Source organism: Pholis gunnellus (genome assembly GCF_910591455.1).
Source record: "Pholis gunnellus genome assembly, chromosome: 10".
Lineage (NCBI taxonomy): Eukaryota > Metazoa > Chordata > Actinopteri > Perciformes > Pholidae > Pholis > Pholis gunnellus.
In genome coordinates this window covers 16,903,458-16,926,626 of record NC_136537.1, presented here as the reverse complement: position 1 = coordinate 16,926,626, position 23,169 = coordinate 16,903,458, and the positions used below count along the sequence as shown (strand labels likewise).

Here is a 23,169-nt window from a genome sequence, read left to right as displayed (position 1 = left end):
AAATCTGAACAACCCACAAATTCTGCGCCGAATGCCGCATGGAAAAGCCTGTCTGGGTGGATTTTCCAGTGTGAACGAGGGAACATGCAGCACATACTGTGTGTGGCGATATGTGTTCGAAACCTTTGGAGTTTTCCATTTCTCCCTTCGTGAAATTAACGTCAAAAAAAATATTATATTAAACTTTTATTAAAATGATGACCATACCAAACACAAAGTACAGAGTGTCTAGAAAAAAAAAGCATTACAATACTTGCAACAAGAACAATTGCATAGAACAACCTGCCAAAAACAATACACACAGTGGTCTGGAGATAAACAAGATGAAACCGGAGCTCAACCTCTAACCAGTAAGTGCTCGCTGAGGATATTTGGAGTTGAAAACTAAAGTATGTGGTACGTAATGAAAACAATTTAGGATACAGGAACAGCAATAATGTTAATCTCAACAGGGAACATGTTATGTGACAGAGACACGCATTTGTACAGGAAGCAGAGCTTCTGAAACGCTGAAGAGATTCAGGCTGCCAACTGTGCATCCCACTAGAAATAACAATTAAAGATCATCATTTCTCCAAGCTGATGTGCCCTTGAGCAAGACACTATCTCTGCTGCAGAAGTACCAGTGCTGCCTTGTACCCTACACAGTGCTCCGACATCCCTGGAAAGAGGTGCATGTCGAAAACAGCACTTCCCAACAGTGATTGTGCACGACTACATTGTTGGAATATTTTGGGTCATGTGTGATGAAAATCGGGACCTGGACAGTGATCTTTAAACAATCATCAATACCAAGAGCCGTGATTAAATCAAGGCAAATGGCAAATGATGAAAAGCCTAACAGTGTGGTGGCTTGACCACATGGTGATGCCCTTTTTGGTTAATAAATTGGGTTCATTCTTTTCTTAATATTGCAATTTCTCCAAATCTGGCCTTCCATGCTGGGACTAACCCAGAGGTCAGCCAATAAAGCAGTCACTTATTGCATTTCAATTACATCCACAGCTGCTCCGCAGTGCTGCAAGAGTAGCTAACAGTGTCGACAGTGGCCACACTCAACCTCATGAGGAAATGTACCGCAGCGGGTCTTTGTAAAGAGGCTGCATCTTAAATAGCAGGCAAAGCCCCGGATGTTTTTCAGACCCGATAATATACCCATTAAGCTTGAGCTATTCTTATTGAAATATTACAACAAACCACCTGTGACACTTTCTATATAAATCATGCATTTAGTCCCAGTCCGGTCATAAACCCTCTTAAGTTTATCGACCCCTTCGGGAGGCACTTGAACATTTGAGCTCGACTCAACACCCACAAATACATCGCTCGGCTTATTTCCTGTCTATCAGCTCTGCAGGACCCTGCTAGGAGGCCACAGAGGCTGCAAACAAAAACCTCAAGTCAGACTCATTATTAAAGTCATTTTTTCTTTCTCTCTTTTGAGATGAAAAAATGTCTATTTTCCCTTGGCCAAAATGAGGATGTTTCTTTTGCCTGCCTTTACACAGCAATGTAGTTTAATACAATTCCAGACAGAAGTAAAGGCAGCACAATTATATCAATAAGGCTAACACCACAAATAAATGCTTGGGTGAACAATAAATAATGAATATTCTTTTAAAAATTCAAAATGAAGCACGGCTATGTAATTAATATGCTAAAATCATACTTGAATATATTTTAGTAAGAAGAGTAGGGGTGACATCCATGTCATTATTTGCGTTATCTTGTATATAAATGATACATAGTTAAGCCTTTTCTATTGTATTATGCAGCTGCATCCCTGATAGCTTTGGACTATATATCTGAATATCTTGATTATCACATTTCTGATGCAGAATTCATACTGTAGAAACACTGTACATTCATGCAGTTTTTAATGAACAGTCAAGGGCTGCTTTTGGAAAAAACTGAATGTCGCATGATGAGCGAACCTGTTTGAATTGCTTAAACGCCAACAAAACTTGCGATGTGAATTGTCTAGAATGGTACAAAAATGCCAATCGCTCACACTCATGAAAGCTCAATGAATCCATTTCCCCACTTGTGACAAATTAAAAAAAACATGACAATGACGAAAACATTCATGACGTGAAGAAAAGAAAATCAGTCCCCTTGATAACGGAAGTGCATGCAAGAGAACACCTATCGCACTCGATGGCTTCGTGCTCCTTTTTCTATTTCCAACTGAAGCAAAAGAAGCAGCGGAGATCTTGTGTTTTTTTTCCTCGTCCAAAATTGTCCATTTGTTGGGGGGAGTGTTCACAGTGCCAGTCGCCTAGAGGCAGTATGTTCGAAAAACATCCCACTTCACCAGTCTGGGTTTAGCTGAGCTGCTTTTGTGGAGAAGCACATTTCTGGTCTCATCTAGTGAGGCTGGATCAGGAAGACAGATTAGATTTCATCAAGAATGTCAAATCAAGCTCCAGCACTTGAAACGTAGAGACGCCAAGCATCGTTGTCAGCGAGGGAGTTCCACTCGGCTGTGTGTGATTGAAATATGGAGACGCTACATAGACAGATACACACAGACACACACACACACACACACACACACCTGACCCTCCACAAGCACGCTTACATAAATGTACCCACACACACAGAGCCACGAGGATGAGGATGATTGTGTGGATGTGTTCAGTGGCCGCAGTCCTCCCAAGCACAATCATTCTTCTGCTTGGCCAGTTTTCGAACGACTCTCTCCAGCTCTTTGCGAGACTTCTGCTCCTCCTCCAAAAACTGCTTCATCCACTTATTCTCCTGTAAAACATGCAGACAATGACAGCTTGTCTTAAGCCCCTTTCCCACTGGACCAAAAAAAAAACTGAGACATTATCATCAGATTTGTTTCATTGAAATCCAATATCGGTCGGTCTCTAGTATATTTAACCACATTGGTAGCCCCCCAAAAATCTCAACAAACACAGTTGCACCCTTAAGAAGTAGGACGCACAACCATGTTATTGATTTACATACATTAGAGAAATCTACGGTTGCAATTGGACAAAGTGTAGTGAAATAAACACCTACATGTGTTCTTAGGATGTTGTATTTAAACTAGTCTGGAAAAAGGCATGTTAAGGAGGCCAAATAGTAAAAAATTGGAAAACAATGTTTTGGCCTCGGGTGTTCACACTTACCTTTTTCAGGTCATGAACCTCATCTTTTAGAGCATACACAGCATCAACCAGGCTCCTGAAAGAAACACAAAAACAAGTAAGTATTGCTAGACAATATGGATTTATTTTTCCCTTTAGAACATCTGCTCATGTATCATGTACAACCTGGATATCAAGGTTATACTGCCTTTCAACCAAAGATCATACTGTGTGTAGATTCATATAACCAATAACAGACCAATAACACATTTCTGAATCTATTTACAGTGAAAAACATTATAAAGTTTGCCACAAGTAATAATTTGCTTACTTTTCCTCAATAACCGTCTGCCCGTTGCTCTTCATCTCCTCCACAATGATCTTCTCTTCCTCTGGCAGAAGCACCTGAGGGACGCACTCTTTCCGCACCGCTGCACACACACACACACACACACACACACACATTAACGAGGATGCTTGATTTATGGCTCCATCAGCTGTTGAAGATGCGCAATCTAAGAAGGCATTAAAGAAACATTTTCCTTACATAAACGCACACCTGTGGTGGCCTGATGCAGGCTGGCCCCTGTGCAGTACGCTTCAATCACCCTCAGTATCTGAGCGTCCTCCTCCAGCGCCACCGTGCCTGTCAAGACCACAGATGATCAATATCATCAATACAAACTTCAGCAGATGGTGACAAACGCATTCCTGTGTGTTTGCATTACACACCGCATTAGTGCAGTAGACATACAATGACATTACATGTGGACACTCCCGAGTATGAAGCCATCTATCGTTCTTTAATAAGATAAAACTCCTACTTTTCCTCGTTTGAACTTCGTCATCAGAGGGCTTCCGCTCTTTCTTCCTATTGCCTGGCAGGAACTTCTTCATGGGCCGCGGGCTCTTGCTGGAGTCCTGAAGAGTCCAACATCAAATTCAGTACATTTCTCTCTAAACACACACACACACACACACTGCATGACACACCTGTAAAGCGGAGGTTCCAAACCAAACAGAATGCAAGCTTACGGGGACGCGCATCCCTTATGAACAAACAACATCAAAAGAACAAAATTCCATCGACAAACAAGGCAGCAAGCGTGTGGTGATGACTGTGACCAACCCAGCCGTGTGATCTGAGCTACCCTGCCTAACGTAGGGTCAAGAAAAATGAAACACATTTTTCACTGAATATTTTACCCACCACTGGGTACTGTCAGGGAAGGAGAAAAGCTTGAAATATTCAAGCTTTACCTGTGGGACACAGTGTTGACAAAGCTATGGGAAAGGAAGCCGAGATGTTATGGCATGATTTTCTACAATCTTTCCAACCACAATGATGCGGTTTTATGAATGAGAGATTTTCCTTTTTTTTGCTTCTGGGTTGATCTAAGGGTTTGAAAACAAGCGCACCGTCTGTTTCCTCTTCTGCGCACAATAAAAGCTGAGGTGTGATGAATAATCAACGGTTTAGTCACGGTGATCATGCCAATGCAGATGGGTGGAGATAACTTATGGCACTTAAAGGTCATAGTCTTTTATTTCTTCACATGAAGTAATTTGCCCTTCGCTGGAAATGAGAGGCTTAGTCAAACACGCAACAGGAAAATAGATGTAAGCAATTGTCTCTTTTAGTAATTTAGTGAGAATCCACTTTCACGAACTCTACCACAGACTCCTAAAAGTCCCTCATAAGAATCAGGAGGAAGAATTGACGGAATCATATGACTATAAAATGGACAGTGGGAGTTTGAGGCAATTTGACCAGGGTGCATGGAGAAGGGGAAAACTCAAGTGTTGCTTGAGTTTTGACCTAATCAACATTTGAAGGGGTTCGTGGATGAGAGTGAATGCAAGCGCACGGCACAAAACACATTTTCCTGACGTTTACTGAGGTTCTTTCCTCGTTGGTTTGGTGTTGTCATTGTATACACGAGTGGGAGGAGAGGTGAAGTAGAGTGATGTGCAATTCAGTGGCACACTGCAATTTGTGTCGAGATTTAGCTCCATCCACCTGCTTGATGTACATCAATAGTCCATTATGTGCAGTGCACACATGTTCTGTGATATTTGCGTCACTTTAAAGCCGGGAGATTGATATTTATGGCCACTTGAGAGCAGAAGAACAGGACGCTTTAAGACATATGATTGCCTTATTACGCCGCTTTGTCCAACGAGTTGAACAACTGCCTTTACATCGAGCAGACATAGAGGAGTCATTGTGATGTCAAATACAATTGCACATTTGTATGCATGGAAAAGATAGCTCCAGTCTGAAACATGCAATCCACTTAAAGGGGAACCAAGCCCAGTTTCAAAATTCATACATGTTATTCCTAAGGTCTAAGACAGTCCACAACTATTAGTAAACATGAACACTCTCACAATTTCAAAGACTAGAGTGCTAAAATTCAAATCTGTGAGGTCATCAAGTATTAAGTCTGGTACTGCTCAATGGACCATTTGAATGGAATTGCATTGCTTGGGTCGATGTTGATTTCCTGTCGGCCGATGTCATTCACATGTAAGGAAAATATAAAAGAAGAAAGGGTCTCTACGTCACGCAACTCAACTTTTTGCCGAGCTGATGCTCTTCTTTGTTATCAATAACTAACCAACCATCAAACTGTTAATGACATCTAATAATATTCAGGAGGGCTAACGTTAGCCAGATCCCTGGATAATGTTTCCTTATTACTGTCAGGCGGTGGCGCTAATCGCCAAAGTGTATGTGTCTCGATACATCTGGGCCTTTACAGCCTTTATTCCAGTAATTGCTACTTTGTTCGTCAATTCACAAAATTTGTTAGCGACCAATATCTCTTTAGAGAGGTCTGATATCAATTGAGTGTTAAAACCGTTAACCTTGATGAGACATCACCTTTGTGACAGTGTAAAAGAAAGAACCAGGGATCTAAGTTTGTTGCACTGCAACGGGAAATAAACTGGGACACATTTGTAAATGTTTACGTTGATTTAATGTGAAATGGTCTATTGGGAAAGATATTATAGATGACGGACACTAGCTCATGTTCACAAATATTGATTGAACCTTTCTAGGCCATGGAAATAGCATATTGGAATTCTTAATTGAGTTGTAGTTCCCCTTTAAAAAGAGACATGATCTCACCCATGACAGCATATTTGGGCTGCTGATTATTCCAATGTGACACATGTGCAAAGTAACACACTCTGGACTGAATGACATGACTCTGTGTCATGATGTCCAAAAGTTGCACCCCCAAGTAGAAATTAGTAGGCTACTACTGTTGCATGAGAAAGGTCGTTTTTAACTTGACTCCCTAAAGGGAATGAGAAAAAAAACCAGAGCAGACAGGCAGGGCCACAGAAAACAGGAAACCAACAGATGACAATGAGAGAGAGGAGTGAAGCAAACAGAGCAATGGCATGCCAGCGCAACACTGGGGCAAACACACACACACACACACACACACACACACACACACACACACACACACACACACACACACACACACACACACACACACACACACACACACACACACACACACACACACACACACACACCATGAGAAACGCATCCCACCCCCACCCCCTAACCCACATCCTTATCCAGACACACAGATATAAACAGAGTGTGATCTAACCTTACCTTCATGATATAAGACATCCTCTACAGAAGGCAGGATGGAGAAAGAGAGAAAAAGGGGAAATGTGCATGAAAAAATACGACGAGAGAAGGGTGTGATAGAGAGTTAATGGTGAACATTTGTATACCCCACTCTGCCATTCACCTATTCTTTGTCTATGCAGAATAGGTTGATTACTTCAAGTAAAAAAAAAAAAAAAAAAAAAGAGAGATATATGGAGAATTTGGCAGAAAGAAGGTTATGCATTCAGAGGACTATACATGCATTCTTTGCAGGGCAGAGTAAAAAGAGCCAAATAGCTACAAGTCTGCTTGGTTCTCACAGTGGACAAGAATCAGCGTGTGTAGTATATGTGTGTATCTAGTGTTACAAAGTACAGAGATGAAATCATTTTTAGATTAGAGCTTTAAAAAAAAAAAAAAGTGCCCAGTCGCATGTTTACTGTCTTCAACACATCCCTAGACTGTCCATGCTAACTGAAAGTTTGAAAGAGCTGACTTTGTAACTTCGTAAAAGCTTCTGCCTCCCACGTGGACTAGAGAGTGAGAGCGCCAACACCCGCAAAGACAAGTAGCTTTTAACCACTGGTACACTCAATGCCAGTGAGACTTCTCATACTCTGTCATGTTTCAGACACACTTGAAGTCGTGTTAAATATATTCCATTTACTGCATTATTAATAACAGTCATGTACTATATTTAGGTGGCCCACACATTGTGCAAAGTACTATTCTACATATGTGAAGGGTTTTCCTGATTTTTCAACGTTTTTAAGAGTCTGTGTGACCACATAGTTTAAGTTATGTTAACATGTCAAACGCCACTAAGGACGAGTTAATAAAAGGTCAATAAAAATGTCCAGCCACAGCAGAAAAGTTACAAATCCAACATTTATCTACAAATACTGAAAGCAGCTTTGGTACTACGGTACAAAAGTACATTACAGGCGACTAACATGCCAATAGATTATGATTGTAGGTAGTTGCAGTGATGTTTGCGGCACGAATATCAATTTAAATACTGCTGAATATGCGTCAATCACAGTCCAATACATCGATTAAAGGTGTGTGTCAACCTCACTTGTGTTATTTGTGTGTTTGGTGGAAAGTATTGTGTAAAACAGAATAGAGGAGGTCTGAATAAAGTAGAGACAGAAAGGGGGGCCACAGAGAGGGACTTAAAGTGGAGGAGGACTTCTTGTGGTTTCTGACTAACAATGTACTGCACCACTGCTTATAAAAGATGCACATCAAGCTTGTGTAGGCTCGTTAGCGCAACTCTACAACCTCCTACCTCTTTGTATCCCAGTGCAGCAGAGGGTTTGAGGGGAGGCGCGGGGCGCAGACAGCTGAGAGACCAGGGCTTGCTGATCTTTGGCGGTTCCAGGGGGCCTCGACTGACGGCGCTGAGGCTGCCCAGGTGGGACAGGTGAGTGGGGGTGCCAACCATGCTCAGTGGTTTGCCCTCTACAGGCTACATGAGACGATGAAAGGAAAGAAGACAAGGGAGTGTGTGGGAATCATACGTGCGATGAAAGATGAGTCTGTTTTTCACACTTCAGCATGTTGCAGGGTTCAGTTTTGGTATTGTTTTGACGGTTTACTGTGTGTGTGTGTGTGTGTGTGAACTAACCTTTGAGATGGTTCCTGTCGGGCTTCCTCCTTTGGTAAAGGGCTGAAGGTGCTCCAGCCATTCTTGTAACTCCTGGGCACTACTGCAGAACACTGTAAAACGATCGATCTTGCCTCCTGCAGCACGTGAACACAAAAGCACACGCACGCTTCCTTCAGTGAAAGTCACACATAGCTGACAAAAGTAGAACTAGAACAGCCAATTAAGTGAAATGCAGGTGTCTTTAAGAGGTCCAAGTCTACTTCACATGTCCTCCAACAATTTAGCAACACACACGATCAAAACTCAAAATGGACAACCTGTACACAAAGATGCCGCAAACAAAGAGATAACAGCGTAAGGCAAGAAAAGCAACATGTTTTGGTGGAGACCTCCATTTCTTATATTGCTGCTGTATCTTCGACTAAACTGAAGAAGATGAGTCATAATTTTCTACAGAACTTCAGATGCAAACCTGTAATGTCCAAGGCATAGTGGCCATTGTCTGCATCCTCTGCTTGTCTTGTTACTGTGGTGCCTGTCAGTGGCAGTTTTCCCTGAATGGGACAAGCAAAGGGAGAGGAAATAAAATGCCACCATATCATAAGTAGGACATGTTTTCTATATCTTGTTATAGCCTGAAATGAATGACATTATGTGCCCACAAAAATGAAAACTCAGACAAATTGGAAATAAATACTCATGAAGGACTGATGTAGGAGACATGATGTACACTTTGTTGCTCACCTGATAAATAAAGCCACTCATCCGAGGACTGGCAGAGAGCATGACTAACATGTTAGGGAAAAGCATTAGATAGCGCTCTTCTTTTTCCTGCAAGAAAGAGACAGAAATGAAACCATCGTTATAGCTGACGCTGGTATACTTTAGCTCACGTTAACAAGTAGGAACTGGTTTGGCAAGGCGGTCGATGGTTATATAGATGGAAAATAAGACGGGCTGCCAAGACAGTTGGTATGGTGACTAGTATGGTGGTTGGAAAGCGGTTAGCAGAGATAAGAACATAAAAGAGGGTGAATCTAAATGTCTATCTTGGGCTTTCTTCCAACCACCGACTCAAAGTCGACCCCTGCACAGAAACCACACAAGAAAGAGGAGCTGGTTTTTCAGTATGCGTATGGCCTACATACTGTAGGTTTCTGCTACAAAACATGAGGGGGATGCTGAATTACCAACAGAGGAGGCCGTCGTTTTGAACACATTTAGGCTAAGTTACATTATTCACATTTGTTTTAAATCATGACACACTTCTGGGCATCAGGGCTGTTAATCGTAATAGTGAGACTTAGCATTAGTCAAACAAATCTAGAGCACTTCACCTCGAGGTGCCATTCACACTTCCTCTGTCTGCTTACCTGCAACACCTCACGCATTCTCAATCTAGGACAAAGTATGATATATAGAGATCTAAAATAAAGCATTTAGGCTGTGAAAATAATAGCCAATAAGAATTGGCCTTATCTAAATTTGGACTTATGAAAGGAAGGAACATAAGACAACTGCATGTCTAACTGTAAATGATATGTTATCGGGGAGCAGTAGAGGTACCCAGTAGGATCATTGAGAAATGGATATGATCATTTTAATGTGACGAGAAATGACTCCAGTATTCCAAAGTTTATTAGAGATGGCAAAAGAAGCTCATGGAAGTCTGTCTTACAGTCTTCTCTATGCATGCAAAAGCAAATTTTGGGCTTCGCAATGCAATAAATCCTTTAACACTTTCCCTTCCTTCTATTCTCTTTGCCTGAATTAAACCCAGCTGATTGTTATCTACAGCTTTCTTCCTGTATTTCGTCAAACCCGACACGTCTCTCACCTCACTGGACCCATTTTTTACGTGGACCTGGGACATGTAGGCCACGTGACCCAGGCCCTTCATGCTGTCTCCCTCCCAGCCACGCACTGGTTCTGACAAGATCTGGAGCTCCAGGTTCTTGCGCTTCCGCAGCTCCTGGCACTGCGTCTAAGCACACACACACACGCACACGCACACGCACACACACACACACACACACACACACACACACACACACACACACACTTTAGTCAATGAAGATGCAAAAACATTTTATAGTTCATTAGAACAATAACATATATAGGGCTACTCTGGATAAAATTGGAAAGAACTTAGAGCTGATCTGGAAATAGTTTTGCTGATTTGAAGAATTCCAGTCCAATTTACACAATGTCAAGTATGTGACACACACACTCGTACAAGACAAGGTGGTTTCTTGTCTTTTAGAAATAATGAGTAATGAGCAGCAGGGATTTCTTTCCCCACTATGGATATGGCTTTAGAAAATGGAAACGTTTACTTCAATATTTACTGTGTACATTTTTTTACCTCTTTGTCATAAGTATATGGAGTAACCTGCAAAATATAGTAGCATGTTTTCAGGTGCTGGGCAGGGGCTCTCCCTCCTCAAACAGGAAAAATGTCATGTCACTTTCCACTGCACATTGTGCAAAAAATATTGAAGTTCTGAACACGGAGAGCTGCAGAGGTGTAACTTGCATTTCATGAGCACCTGCCTACTAAACCACTTGAAAACACAAAGACGAACGAGACTTGTAAATTACAAGTCAGTATCGGGTGAAGTTTTTTTTTCCCGCTTTCCTGTGCAGCTCTGCTGAAGAGACATGTGAGTCACCTCATCTATTCTTACTAGGAACTCCCGAGCTATACCGAGGAAACTGTGTCTCAGAGCGATGTTCACTCAGGTACAGTGCGGTTACGCGTTTCTAATCCAACTCTTCTAAGGTGGCATTTCAGTTCACACCCACTGCAGGAACAACATGATCATCAACATGCAGCACACACGGACATTATTTATTTCACACTCTCGCCCTCTTGTCTCTAAAGTGCTATGTTTTGTCATTTGTTACCCGTCTGACAACCAAAGGTGACATCATAAAAACTATACAAATATTCACAAATAACCCAAACGTGAGACTGATTTAATTTGAGTGATACGGTCAGTTGATTAACATTAGAGACCAAACATACATTTGAAAAGCAACTTTACTTAAAGCTGGGGTCGGCAGTAGGGATGTCAGCGGTTAACCACAGAGAACATGTCTGACCCTTTATGCATGCCGGTCTATGGGTTAATGCAACATGTTAACCATTTTCTCTCGGACCACTTGAAACGTAATTCTAGAATTTACGACCAATGATGCCAAAACATTTTTTTTTTTTTTAAACGTCCTACCCCAGCTTCAAGCCCCATTTTATCCTTTGACACAAAACAGTGTCTTGAATTTTGTTGTGAAGATAAATCAATAAATGGACAAAAACAGGAAACCCAATAATTGAGAATCGACATGAGAGGCTTACAGCTTGTTTAACTTGATCTGTACTCTACAAGCCGATTTCCTGGTGAAGGTGAACAAAGATAATACAGTTGGAGGCTAATTTAAGCATGCAGAACCTCCTGGATGTTTCCAGACTTACCACTAGGCTCCTGAATGCTGCTGTTGCCTTTACAATGTCAGCATAGTCTGGGTGGGCTTCCTGTGGAGGAAGAAAAACAACACATCAACAAACATAGCAGCCTAACCTTAAATGTTAAAGCACATGTAATTTCAGTATATAGTTAAACATTCTAAGCTTATTCCTATTTCCTGTACCTCCACATGTCTCTCCAGCTCCTGCAACAGCGTGGGGTATTTGTCGAGCCTCATGAAGGGCTTACTGAGACTGGTGGTCAGGGTCAGGATCCCTGGAGAACTGGCTCCTTGGCTCTCCATGAACTTGTCTAGTTCCTCACTGTTAAACACACAAAAACAAACGCTTTTCACGCTCAGTTTAGGTTTTTAAGATTCTTTTATGGGGATAAACTACAGTGTGCAGAGCAGCACCCCTGACATCACAGGTCAAGGCTCAAGGGCCACTCAAAGACGCAGACTTATGATGACAAGAAATTATTGGTACCATAAAATCATTAATGCTACCAAAAAACATTGCATTAACTTGAAGATTTATTTCAATATAAAGTTTATAATTTTCAGAAAAATCTATCTGCGAGTCCAGATGGTAAACACACAGTAGTATTGGGATTAAATACATTTTGCACACAGAAATGGTTTTATCATCTCGTCAAATTTCCAAAGAGAGAAATTGAATAACATTATGCTATCTGTGTAGGTTAAGTGGAATATATATATATATTAAATGTGCCCACAGGGGGAATTTGTTTCCATAGAATGAGCATTATTTGCATCCAAAACAAAGATACACTTACGTACACACGCGACACGAATACACATCATTTGTACCCGAACACTGAAAAACAATCCTTTAAAAAAAGGCAAAACTATATACTATACTGATTTGCTGCATTATGAAAAGCTCTCGGAACTCAGATTTCGTGACAGCGAACGCATGAAATAAAAGATTTCTAACCACTTTTTAAAAAGGTTTCCATGTATTTGTCATTGCTGTAAGAACCACTAACACAATGACAAAAACCCACAGCCCATCACACCTGTTGTGCATGCAAGAATGGACCACAGATAACTGTAATGGTGGTAATCACATTAAAAAAGACAAATTAGGTCATCGTTTTTTTTTGGCACTTTTCCTCTTGCTATATGCTCTCACTTCACTGCAAACTTAAAGAAATGTGCTTTGGAAGTAACACCATTCAAACGTCTATCACAGGGTATCCTGTAGCAACACAAACTGGTAACATTGAGTAAATGTGAATGTCACAGAAAAAGGCTCCTGCAACTGAAATGCAAATGTGCTTACTGTGAAAAAGCGCCTCGCTTGCCTGTCAACATAACCACAATGACAATGTATCCTGTCAACAGTCTGCTTCCTGTGAGTAATTCAACCTAACCTGCAGCTCACTGTGTAGAATCTTGACAAGCCACTTCTACATTACTCTATATCAATTAAACTTTGTTTTGCTATTTCACAGCGACCCTGACCGATGCGAAACTGATTAATAACAGCCGGTCCCACTCAGTGAGAGTGACGCTCTTTAATAGTAACCGGGCTGAAGGAAACCTTCAGCACTCAGGGGACTCGGTGTAACTGCTCAGGCTGAGTTAAGCTCCCTGGTCACTTACGGATTGGAAAGCCTGACACCGTGTGGTTGGAAGTTCTAAGAACTATCAATGAACACTGTCAACAGAAATATATGAAAAAAATGTCTGTGAATTAGACAAGTGAGTAAGCAAAGTATGAGGGCATTTAGGTTGGTTGTGTTTATGTTCCCTTAATCCCCTCTTTACACATTACAGGCTGCATGTCCGAGTTTTGAGCAACTCAATGAAATATTGATTCGTCCTTCTCAGAACGTTTTATTTGAATCCATTTTAAGTAGGAAGAGTTTAAAAAAGACTCAAAATTTGTCGAGCAGAATATTATTTTTCTCTTATTTTCTACCCAAGAAATCATCTCATGACCTCTTCAATTCATCTTGTGACCCCTGCTGGTGTATAGCAGAGGGTGAAGGATTTACTACCACATAGTAGTAACCTTCATTAGTTGAGTGAGTCTACCACCATGAGGCACATTTAAGTCAATCAAATGCCTGAACAGCAGGGCTATTACATTTGCACTATTCATCCCAATTCTCAAAATATCCTCATGATTAAGAATCAGACTTGTCTTTGTTGTGGTGAACGGCTGCGGCATGACTGACCTGTGGTCAGTGAGGATGCAAACAGCTGAAGGATGGCTGGAACAGTAAGCCAGGTACAGATTCTTGATCTGACACATCAGGTTTAAATAGCAGCCCGACACTCGCTGCTGGCCCTCTGGGACTCTGCGAAGACAGAAGAAAACGGTTGAGTGAAAGGAGAGATATGAGAGAAAGAAGAGAGATATGGAGAGAAGATAAGTTTGCATTGATGATATACTGAATAATTTCCAAATAACTGAAAAGCTGCCATTATTCAGGTGGAATACAAGAACTTTCAGGGCAATATCTGGTCTTTGACATTCAACTGATTTCTCATCGGATGAACAGATTAACCACAAAATCGTGATATATTAAGATTTCTTGAACTGAATTTGATAGCGATTCCCAGGACTTGAAATTATATAGTTTACAGTATTTCAACAACTTCACATTCCTACCGGCCATTTCTCTCCAGAAGCCTTGGATGTCAGAGTTTCCCCAACCAGTGCATGAATGCATCGAATTAATGATTGCAAACATAGTAAATATATTGGGCTGCATGTTGACTATGATGGATTAACTATTTTATAAAAAAAAAATTCAATCTTTGCAAGTAAAAGAAATAAATAGGAGGGAACGTCTGGGAGGAAGAAAGTGATTCCAAGAATGTAATCAAGTACGGTACGCGTTGCGGAGCACTTGGAAGCAATGTATAGTATGTGTGCAGTGTAGTAAATGACCTACTATAAAACATAAATGAATACTAGAATGGTCTTCTGAAGGCTTTTGATTGTGTACAATACAAGCACAGCAGAGTGTACACTGTGGTCCAAACGTTGCTCTCCACTAAAATGAGTTTATTAAACAGAAAAAACTGACCAAACAGCAAAAGGTTTCCATGGAGGTCCGGGTCCAGCATGACTTACTTGGTACAGTCCTCCAGAGACACACACAGTCCCTGCTGGAAGGTGAGTATCTCCTCCAGGTTTCCACAGAGGGTGGCGCTGTCTGCACTGCTCAGCCTGAACACACACATATTTAGCTTTAGCGGAGGCAATAGCGACTGTTCTGCATCAGGCATGATGAAAGAAAGTTAAAACATGAAAGTACAGTGAGCTTTATCATCAATTGCAATTTCAGTGAATTCAAAAATATTGACTTATTTCTGAAACGTTATTTTTTTTTGTCTATAGAATTACACATTGCCCTCTGGATTAGATGATGCATTTTGCCCATTACTGGATCTGATCTTACTTGTCGCTGGCTTGCAGGGGTCGTAGATAACAAGTGAGCACCGTTTGTAATTCTTTGACAAACTCCCGCTCATGTTCCAAGATGTCCTGTACCACCTGCAGAAGCAGCACAATCAGCAGAACAGTTCAAGTTGGCAGATTTCAAGAATGCACAATATTTGCTCAAAGTAAAATGTTCCGGGTAAGACTAGTTAATAATTATCTGGATTGTTTTTGTTTTTACTAGTCCATAATACTTCATCAGTCCTCTTGTTATCGTTAGTTCACTTAAAATGTGAGAAAATGTTGCTGATAGAGCGCGGTATGAAAAGTGTGAGGTTACTTACAAAATGTGTCAAAACTAAAAACTAGACAACTGAAATAAAATGAAAAGCAGACACACTGATCCCACGGTCACAAAGTCAGTATGAGCTGCCAGTATTTTGACAAACTCTGATAAACAGTGAAGATGTAGGAATGACAAATACATTACAAATGTGTGAATTCCTGCTTTACGTATTATTAAGAGCCACATAAAAACACTTTTTTGTGTGTAAGCGAAGTGACAAAATGAATAATATTTTGACATGAATATGACTCACCACACTGTAGTAGTTCTTGGTCAGCTGAGTGCCTTTAGGAGACAATGGCTTCTCTGTAGAGGAGATAAATAAAAAGTATTAGAGCGCCGCTCAGAGCTAATTCATTATAATCATCAAAAAGATTTTTTTTAAAACCTTCGTACTGAATATCTCGACAAAAATTTAAAAAAAAAATGACTGCCTTGCGGTTGTTTTCCTCTGCTACCCTGAGATGCCGTTTACATCCATGTCCATCCAAAATGTCTACACTTCATCATTTTACCCTTTTAAACATTTGTGTTACCATCACACTCAGGAATCCACGATCCTGGTTGTGTGACCAAACTCACCGCAGGGTTTGATCTCCCGGACGTAGTTGCTGGGGAACCAGCCCGTCTTGCCGTTGAGTGAGCCCTCCCACCAGCCGCCATCCTCCTGCCGCATCACATGGATCAGGTCACCTTTATTGAATGACAGCTCGTCCTCATTGTTGTGCTTGAAGTTGAAGCGAGCCTTCACCATCGGCTGCCCGCCTCCGCCGTTCTCAGACATCTCCTGTTGGAGACACGGCCAAATTGGGTGTATCAGCAAAAAAACATCTGTGTGTTTGTACATATGTAATTATAAAAATGTATTCACACAATCTTTAACCTGCATATTTCGATTTTAAATGTGGCTTTGTGGAAAATGTTTTGTGCTAGTTATTCTTCATTATGCAAGAGAATGTGTATTCATCTGAGGTAAACAACAACTAAATGACTAATTCAGGGTAAAAATGTGCAATATGTGGAAAGTGAAATTGGGGTGAACAAGCCTGTGAAGTAGATAACAGAAAATACAGAAGGTACCGTACCACTGATTTGGATTGTCTACGCAGAGAGCCTTTGGATTTGGAGAGTGTGTGTGAAGATGTCGACTGACTAGGAGAGTGAGCGCCGGACTGCGAACATGACCTCTCAGCAGCACATTCTATGGACACACAGAGAGGAAATATGGAAAGACTTTACTTTGGTTACAATGACGTCTGAGCCTCGACTCCCTGGCCTTGTTCTCATCAGGTGAACAACACACACACATACCATCATCATCACAGTTGAGGCAGATGCACATACTTTGGGTGCTGACATCTTGATGATAATGCATGAGAGTATGGTCCATTGCTCTGCACAGCCCCAGGATAGAACGAACGAACGAATGAACACACACACACACACACACACACACACACACACACACACACACACACACACACACACACACACACACACACACACACACACCCCCCCCCCCCCCCCCCCCCCCCGATAGAATCGTCCGATTTAACCAAAACTGGCACAATGAGATAAAGCAGCTGTGGGAGGAATGGCTACATCCAGTCTTTTGATCATAATACAAAGTGATCGCTCATGCTGTCTACGTGTTGGTTCAGCAAATACATTCATTCTGGTTACTTGACACATATTTCACAGAATTTCCTCCAAACCTGTCTCTTATCTTAAGTGCAGTTCAGTGAAAAAAAATGTAATTTATGTCACCGACATTCTTTCCCCTCTACAGTGTCATCACTGTGCCTCTGCAGCAGAGTTGGGGTGATTTATGGTCAGTGGCTGCCAGCTGTCCTGCAGCGGAAGTGCAGTCCTTGAGGTGCACTGACATAGCTATCAATTTTTGTCGCTAGTACTCACTTGAAAAGTGACACATGGTAGCCCCTGCAACCTCTTACGAGCTAACAAGCAGAAACACATTCACAGAGGACAGACTGCCCGTCAAATGCCAACTGGATGCCGGCCAGGTCCACCGTCTAATCCTCGTGCAAATCACAGAAGAAAGAAAATAAATAACAGCGCCCCACTAGCCTTAATAACCTCTTATTCAGATCCAAGAAGGAGTTCAGATCGGAGCAATAAAACTGACAAACGCTATTGTGCACTTTCGCTTACGGGCAGTAAAATGGGCTACGGTAACACTTTGTGTAATCTTGTTTCATCAGCAGATCATGTGGAACCTATGCAATGTATGGAAAAAGGGCTGGAGATCCCCCACTGCTGTCCTTATGCCGAGACGTCAGGGAGGGCTGACTGACATGATGAAAGCGACACCGAGGGCAGAAGGGGCGGTCCGCACGTACTGAAGGTTGGGCTCATGGTGGATCCCGCATGCCACTCCCAACACCCACAGAGGAGCCTAAACAAGCCCATCTGTCAGGCTACGCTCTGTGGTTACCACAGCTATTTATGTATGCAGGCTATGTTCAAAAGCATTTACCCTAAACAAACAGAAGTGTCAGGAGCAAAGCCAGGATTGGATAATTGATGAAAAACACAGAGGCCTCTTGTGTTTGATCATATCCACTAACTTGTGACTAATCCACTTCCAATCAAGTTCACTTTTGAAGATGGGAGAACAGCTGCTGGGCATAGCCAGCCTATAAAAGATTTGCATATCAAGCAGAGGCAGAGTACTGACGGAGGCTTCTGGTCCACATCTCACGTCGTGGCACGCTCCCCCCCCCCCCCCTTTTCATTTAAGTGCACTCAAGAGATTGATCACGCATTAACAAAGTCATAGCGAGCGTGACATATCCCCAAAGGACGATAACATCATGTAGTGTTGAAACAATTAGCCGATTAATTGGTGAGTCAAAAAAAAAACATACGGCAATGAATCAGTTCGGTAATTTATCAAGCAAAGCATGCCACGTATATGCAAAAACTAGCATATAAAAAGTAAGGATTTGGTGCCTTTGTCTGTTGTGCATCATTGTAAATGTAATAACTGGAAGACAACCTTTTCAAAACGTTCTGACATTTATAGAGTAATCAATAAAACAGAGAACGCTGATATCGTGCTGCATCCAACATTATGATCAATCATGAGGCACGCAGGGGCGGCCGATTGATCCAGAAACGCTGACTAAATAATTCTAAGGCTGCTGGTTCTCTGGCCGCTGTGAACTGGAAACTACAGGGAGACTGGTTTAACCCCTTCAGTGCCCCCCAAACGAGGACTCGCAAAAGCAAAGTAATTAGCCTACGGGGGTGCTGCACTGCGAAACCATTTTAAGCTGCGTTCTTATTGAAGAAACGCTCTTGAGAAGTGTGTGGGGTGTGTGTGTGGGGGGGGGGGGGGGGGGGGGGGGTGTGTGTGTGTGTGTGTGGGGTGTGTGTGTGTGTGATATACTACATAATGCACTTTGCTTCATTCTGAGCTCAATCCAAATGTCAAAAACATAAAACGAACAAAAGAGGATATTATTCAGGGTGTCTTGATGGATGCACATGAGTAAATATGGCACACAGCATGACACAAACACACACTGCCATGCCAGCTGCCCACGGGTAACACACACACACACACACACACACACACACACACACACACACACACACACACACACACACACAATCATGATTTGCAGTGGCTGCATGGACAAAGTCTGTGAAACCATCATAGTCCTGTTTTTCACTATCAAAGCTTGTTTATTGGAATGTTTGCGTCAAGTGACAGAGGAGGTAGAGTAATATACAGACTTCCAATGAAGTCACGAGTTATTTTCACACATCAGGATACCGTAACGTGAGACCAAATGCTACTACTCAATTATATTTGATGGTGTACTTTCAGAGAGGACACGTTTTCATCAAGAATCCCCCAATATGAGGGACTGGAGAGACAGAGAGAGAAACTGCAAAATTCTTACCTTGTGTGGCAAAGTTAACCGCCAGCAAAGTGGTCAGCACCTTGCCAAAATTCTCGCCAGTGTATAGCCACTCTGGTTCAAACCCCTGGATGGAAAAGGAACCGAGAAGATGGCATCAGACCAAAAACCCCAAACACATCTGTTCATACAAGCCGGAGTCCATCAGATATGGAAGAAGAGCAAGTAAAAAATGAGACGCACTTCTACTGATAGCACAGATCTGAGCCGTAAAGCTTGCCAAGTGGACACAGAGACAACACAAACAATAGAGAGAGACACACACACACACAATGAAACACACAGGGATTGATAAAAAGTGACATGTTGAGCATGACCTATATTTTTTAGTGGTTTGTGATAAAACAGACAGTACCAGACTCATTTGCAATTACACACACACACACACACACACACACACACACACACACACACACACACACACACTGCTTGCTCACTGTCTCAGACAGCTATCTTCTTTCCTCTAGCAGATAAGGTTTCCCATTTTAAATAAAACATCTTAAATATAGAGTTTGAGTAGTACAGCCGTGGTGATGGGTTGTGTAGAACCTCATTGAGAGTTAAAGCAAGTGTGACCATTACATCTGGAGGTATAGGAGCGGCCGTAGGGTCTACGTGACTACTTAGATTTACTCGGCTTACTTTTCATCACTTAAAAAAAAAAGCGACAACATAACGTTACGCAAAATGATTTTGTGCCACTGGTTTCAAGAGTCGGAAATACTGGGAAAAACCCGTTTGCATTGATAAAACAAAATGGAGAATGTGGGTCTTACGTCACAATATTGTTCAGTAATGAATGTGGCCAGTATTGACATCTTGACCATTGTCAGCGCCAGTAGTCTCAATGAGTCATGTTCTAAATGACCGTAGCAGTGTGTAAAATCACAACAGATAAATCATCTCACGCAGTTTATAACGCAGCAAAAAGTAATCTGTGGCACTGAGCGGTAATTGGTGCTTCCTCTTTCTGCATCTCAGGGCAGAAGTGAAAGCACTATAACTGCTCTCTTTGTGCAGTCACGGGACAAGCAGCCACCATTTGCTATGGAGAGAAAAAGAGAGAAAAAGTTCTCTAACCACGATCACATCACTGACCATAAGGATGGGTAGGGCCGGCTGTAGCACCACAGACATCCCTCGACTTGTAACATTGGACAGAGGCAGAAAAAAAAACGTCTGCACCATGAGCTACTGGCTGCCTGCAGAAGGTCTAATTATGGGCTACGGCAGGGTTGCTGGATAAAAGCAAAGGGGACCTCCCAGACATAACAAGCCAGCTGGGCAGGACTACTGAACCACTTGCAGTGAGCGAAGCTTGCTGACTCAATTAGCCGTTTAAAGAAACCAACTGATGTGACTCAAGACCAGAAAGGACTATTTATGAAGCTGGAGGAGAAATTACTGTCCAGTGTGGCAGAAACAGGCTGGTACAGAGACAGGGAAAACTCCCAACATCTGTGAATGATTTGAACCTCTTATTTAAAAATACAGCCCTGCAGTGTACGGCCAGGGGATTGTTTTAACCTGCAGCAAAAAAAATACAATATCAAAAAATACAATATCAATGTCAGTATGAAAGAGAAAATTAATTTAAAAAGGATGTAAAAAGTGTTTAAAAAGTAAGTTTTGGCCTTTTGAAAGCAACTAGTCTGAGCAGTTCCCTTCCTGTCTGCAGAGTGGGAGTGACTGACAGCATGGACGTGCGAGGAAAACAGATGCCAGCAGGGTAAGCAGATCACAACACAAGCAAGATGCGTGTCCAAGTGTAGACTGTGGACTGCAGTGGGCTCAGGAGAGTTAAGTAAAGAGATAATGAAAGAGAGAGCAGAGCAGGCCATGTCAAAGCACACGAAACCAGACAGACACACAAGTACTTACCTCCACTTTCAAGGACGAGCATCCTTTTAAAAACTCCTTGATATTGGTAATGCAGTCGGCTTCAGCTCTCGGCTCCTGGCAATACTGAGCACACACACACGAAATAAATGTATAAACACAAACCAGGGCTTAGAAGGCAACAACAGACAGACGTCTGACACAAGCACGTATGTAACGCCTACGTTGCTGTCATTTCAGTTACACCGAAAAAAGTAACATTGCTGCAGCACAACAGAGTGTGGTAAACCTGCAGTTAACTAAATAACTGGAGTCTTTCTACGTCTCATTCGCGCATACATAACCATTAACAACACAGAATCGTCAAAGTACCCGGATTTAAGCCAAACATCCGCTCACTTTTCAAACTTTCAAAATAAAGTTGTAATAACGGTCGCGTTGAGACGTCCGAGAAGGAAATATGGAGGACAAATTAAGACTTTTTCGCTGCGTGTAAGTAAAGTACAGGCTGTATGACAACCACAACAAGCTAGGCAGGGTAGTTAATTATAAAAGAGAGAAGTTACTACTTCCGGTTTTATTCTAGTTCAGCCGTCTTGATGCCGTTTTCTTTTCTTTTTTCTAAAGGGGGAGGTCGCGACGGTAAGAGCCGTTCAGGAGGAAGTGACGAACTGTCTCTGCAACTGTTATTTGTCATTATCAACTTCTCAAGAAGCCAAGCATGTTGTTAACGTGGGGTAACATGTCGAAAAAAAGTTGTCGAAAAAACTGCATCCCGTGTAACCCCCTGCGCGAGCTCTCCAATAGGGTCCTTGTCCAATGTCTCACGCGCTCCTCCCTACCGAATTTGTCCTGTTTTGGTGGGTGTTCACACCGAGTCACTCATGTCAAGAATGCGGAACATTTTTGCTCGCTTCACAGGAAACCACATCTTAAAATCTCACAAGTCACAACTCAACAAAATGCAGCTTTACACTCGATGCATACGGCTCCACACCATAACGCACAGGCGGCTATTAAAACTTAAGGGCTCGAGCACTGTGAGCTACAAAAAAAAACTAAAGGCCTGCTGCAGGGAGAAGTTCATGTCGGTGTCATTTTCATCAAACCCCTCCCTTCCTTTCGCCAGGAGCCGTCGATCGTTTGGCGTTTGTTGACTTAAATTGACTTAAATCAACAACTCACCTTGGGAGTGAAGCCAGGTATGAGCCGCTCCGCGAGCTTGCACAAGACGACCCCATCCTTTAACGACGTTTTCAAAAACTCCTCCGGGTCCGCTATATTCTTTTTAGGCGAGCTGAGCACTCCTAGTGATATCAACCACGTTACGGTCTGCTCCTCTGGATTCATAGCTCCACAAAACGAGCATTGCCTAAGCACGCATTGCTAAAAAAAAACACACACACAACAAAAAAACAAAACTGGCGGCCTGTTCCGTATCAATATGCAACTCACATCCGCACTTCTGCTAGAAGTTTAAAAAAAAAAAAAAAAAGAGGCGGTGGGGGGAAGGACGACGCTGTTTCTACACGCAAAACTGATGATCACCCCTACCGGCAAATAGGCACCTCAACAATAGACAGGAGACGTTTTCCTCTGCAAAGCACCACATGCTGGCACAAGGCACTTTCTCTAATATTATGTTACAAGTTGCAGAGCAGCAATGATCAGGAAACACCACCAGGGAGATATCTGACCCGCATCTGCATATTTTGCAACACAAAAAACAAATGTAGGAATAACTGGTTATTTGATAATTGGGCCTGACACTAGTCATTACACTAGCTTTGAAACA

The 23,169-nt window shown here is 42.1% G+C and overlaps 1 protein-coding gene across 3 annotated transcripts; it reads right to left on the bottom strand.

Moving 5' to 3' along the window:
* Positions 1-179: 179 nt before the first annotated feature.
* On the bottom strand, positions 180-22,842 carry arhgef6 (Rac/Cdc42 guanine nucleotide exchange factor (GEF) 6). 3 transcript variants are annotated; one of them, XM_079167345.1, is made up of 22 exons: positions 22,560-22,842; positions 21,417-21,500; positions 19,518-19,602; positions 16,671-16,786; positions 16,168-16,372; positions 15,839-15,891; positions 15,259-15,353; positions 14,931-15,026; positions 14,026-14,148; positions 12,002-12,140; positions 11,826-11,885; positions 10,188-10,334; positions 9,095-9,181; positions 8,823-8,904; positions 8,369-8,484; positions 8,030-8,209; positions 6,739-6,759; positions 3,923-4,019; positions 3,646-3,744; positions 3,430-3,529; positions 3,141-3,195; positions 180-2,760 (listed from the first exon to the last, which is right to left on the bottom strand). In XM_079167345.1, exons 1-22 carry the CDS (start codon positions 22,722-22,724, stop codon positions 2,638-2,640), a joined length of 2,328 nt encoding a protein of 775 aa, XP_079023471.1. In that variant the 5' UTR covers positions 22,725-22,842; the 3' UTR covers positions 180-2,637. The 3 variants fall into 3 exon arrangements, with proteins under 3 accessions (XP_079023471.1, XP_079023472.1, XP_079023473.1); XM_079167346.1 differs by having other exon boundaries at positions 3,658-3,744; XM_079167347.1 differs by lacking the exon at positions 6,739-6,759 and having other exon boundaries at positions 3,658-3,744.
* Positions 22,843-23,169: the final 327 nt, after the last annotated feature.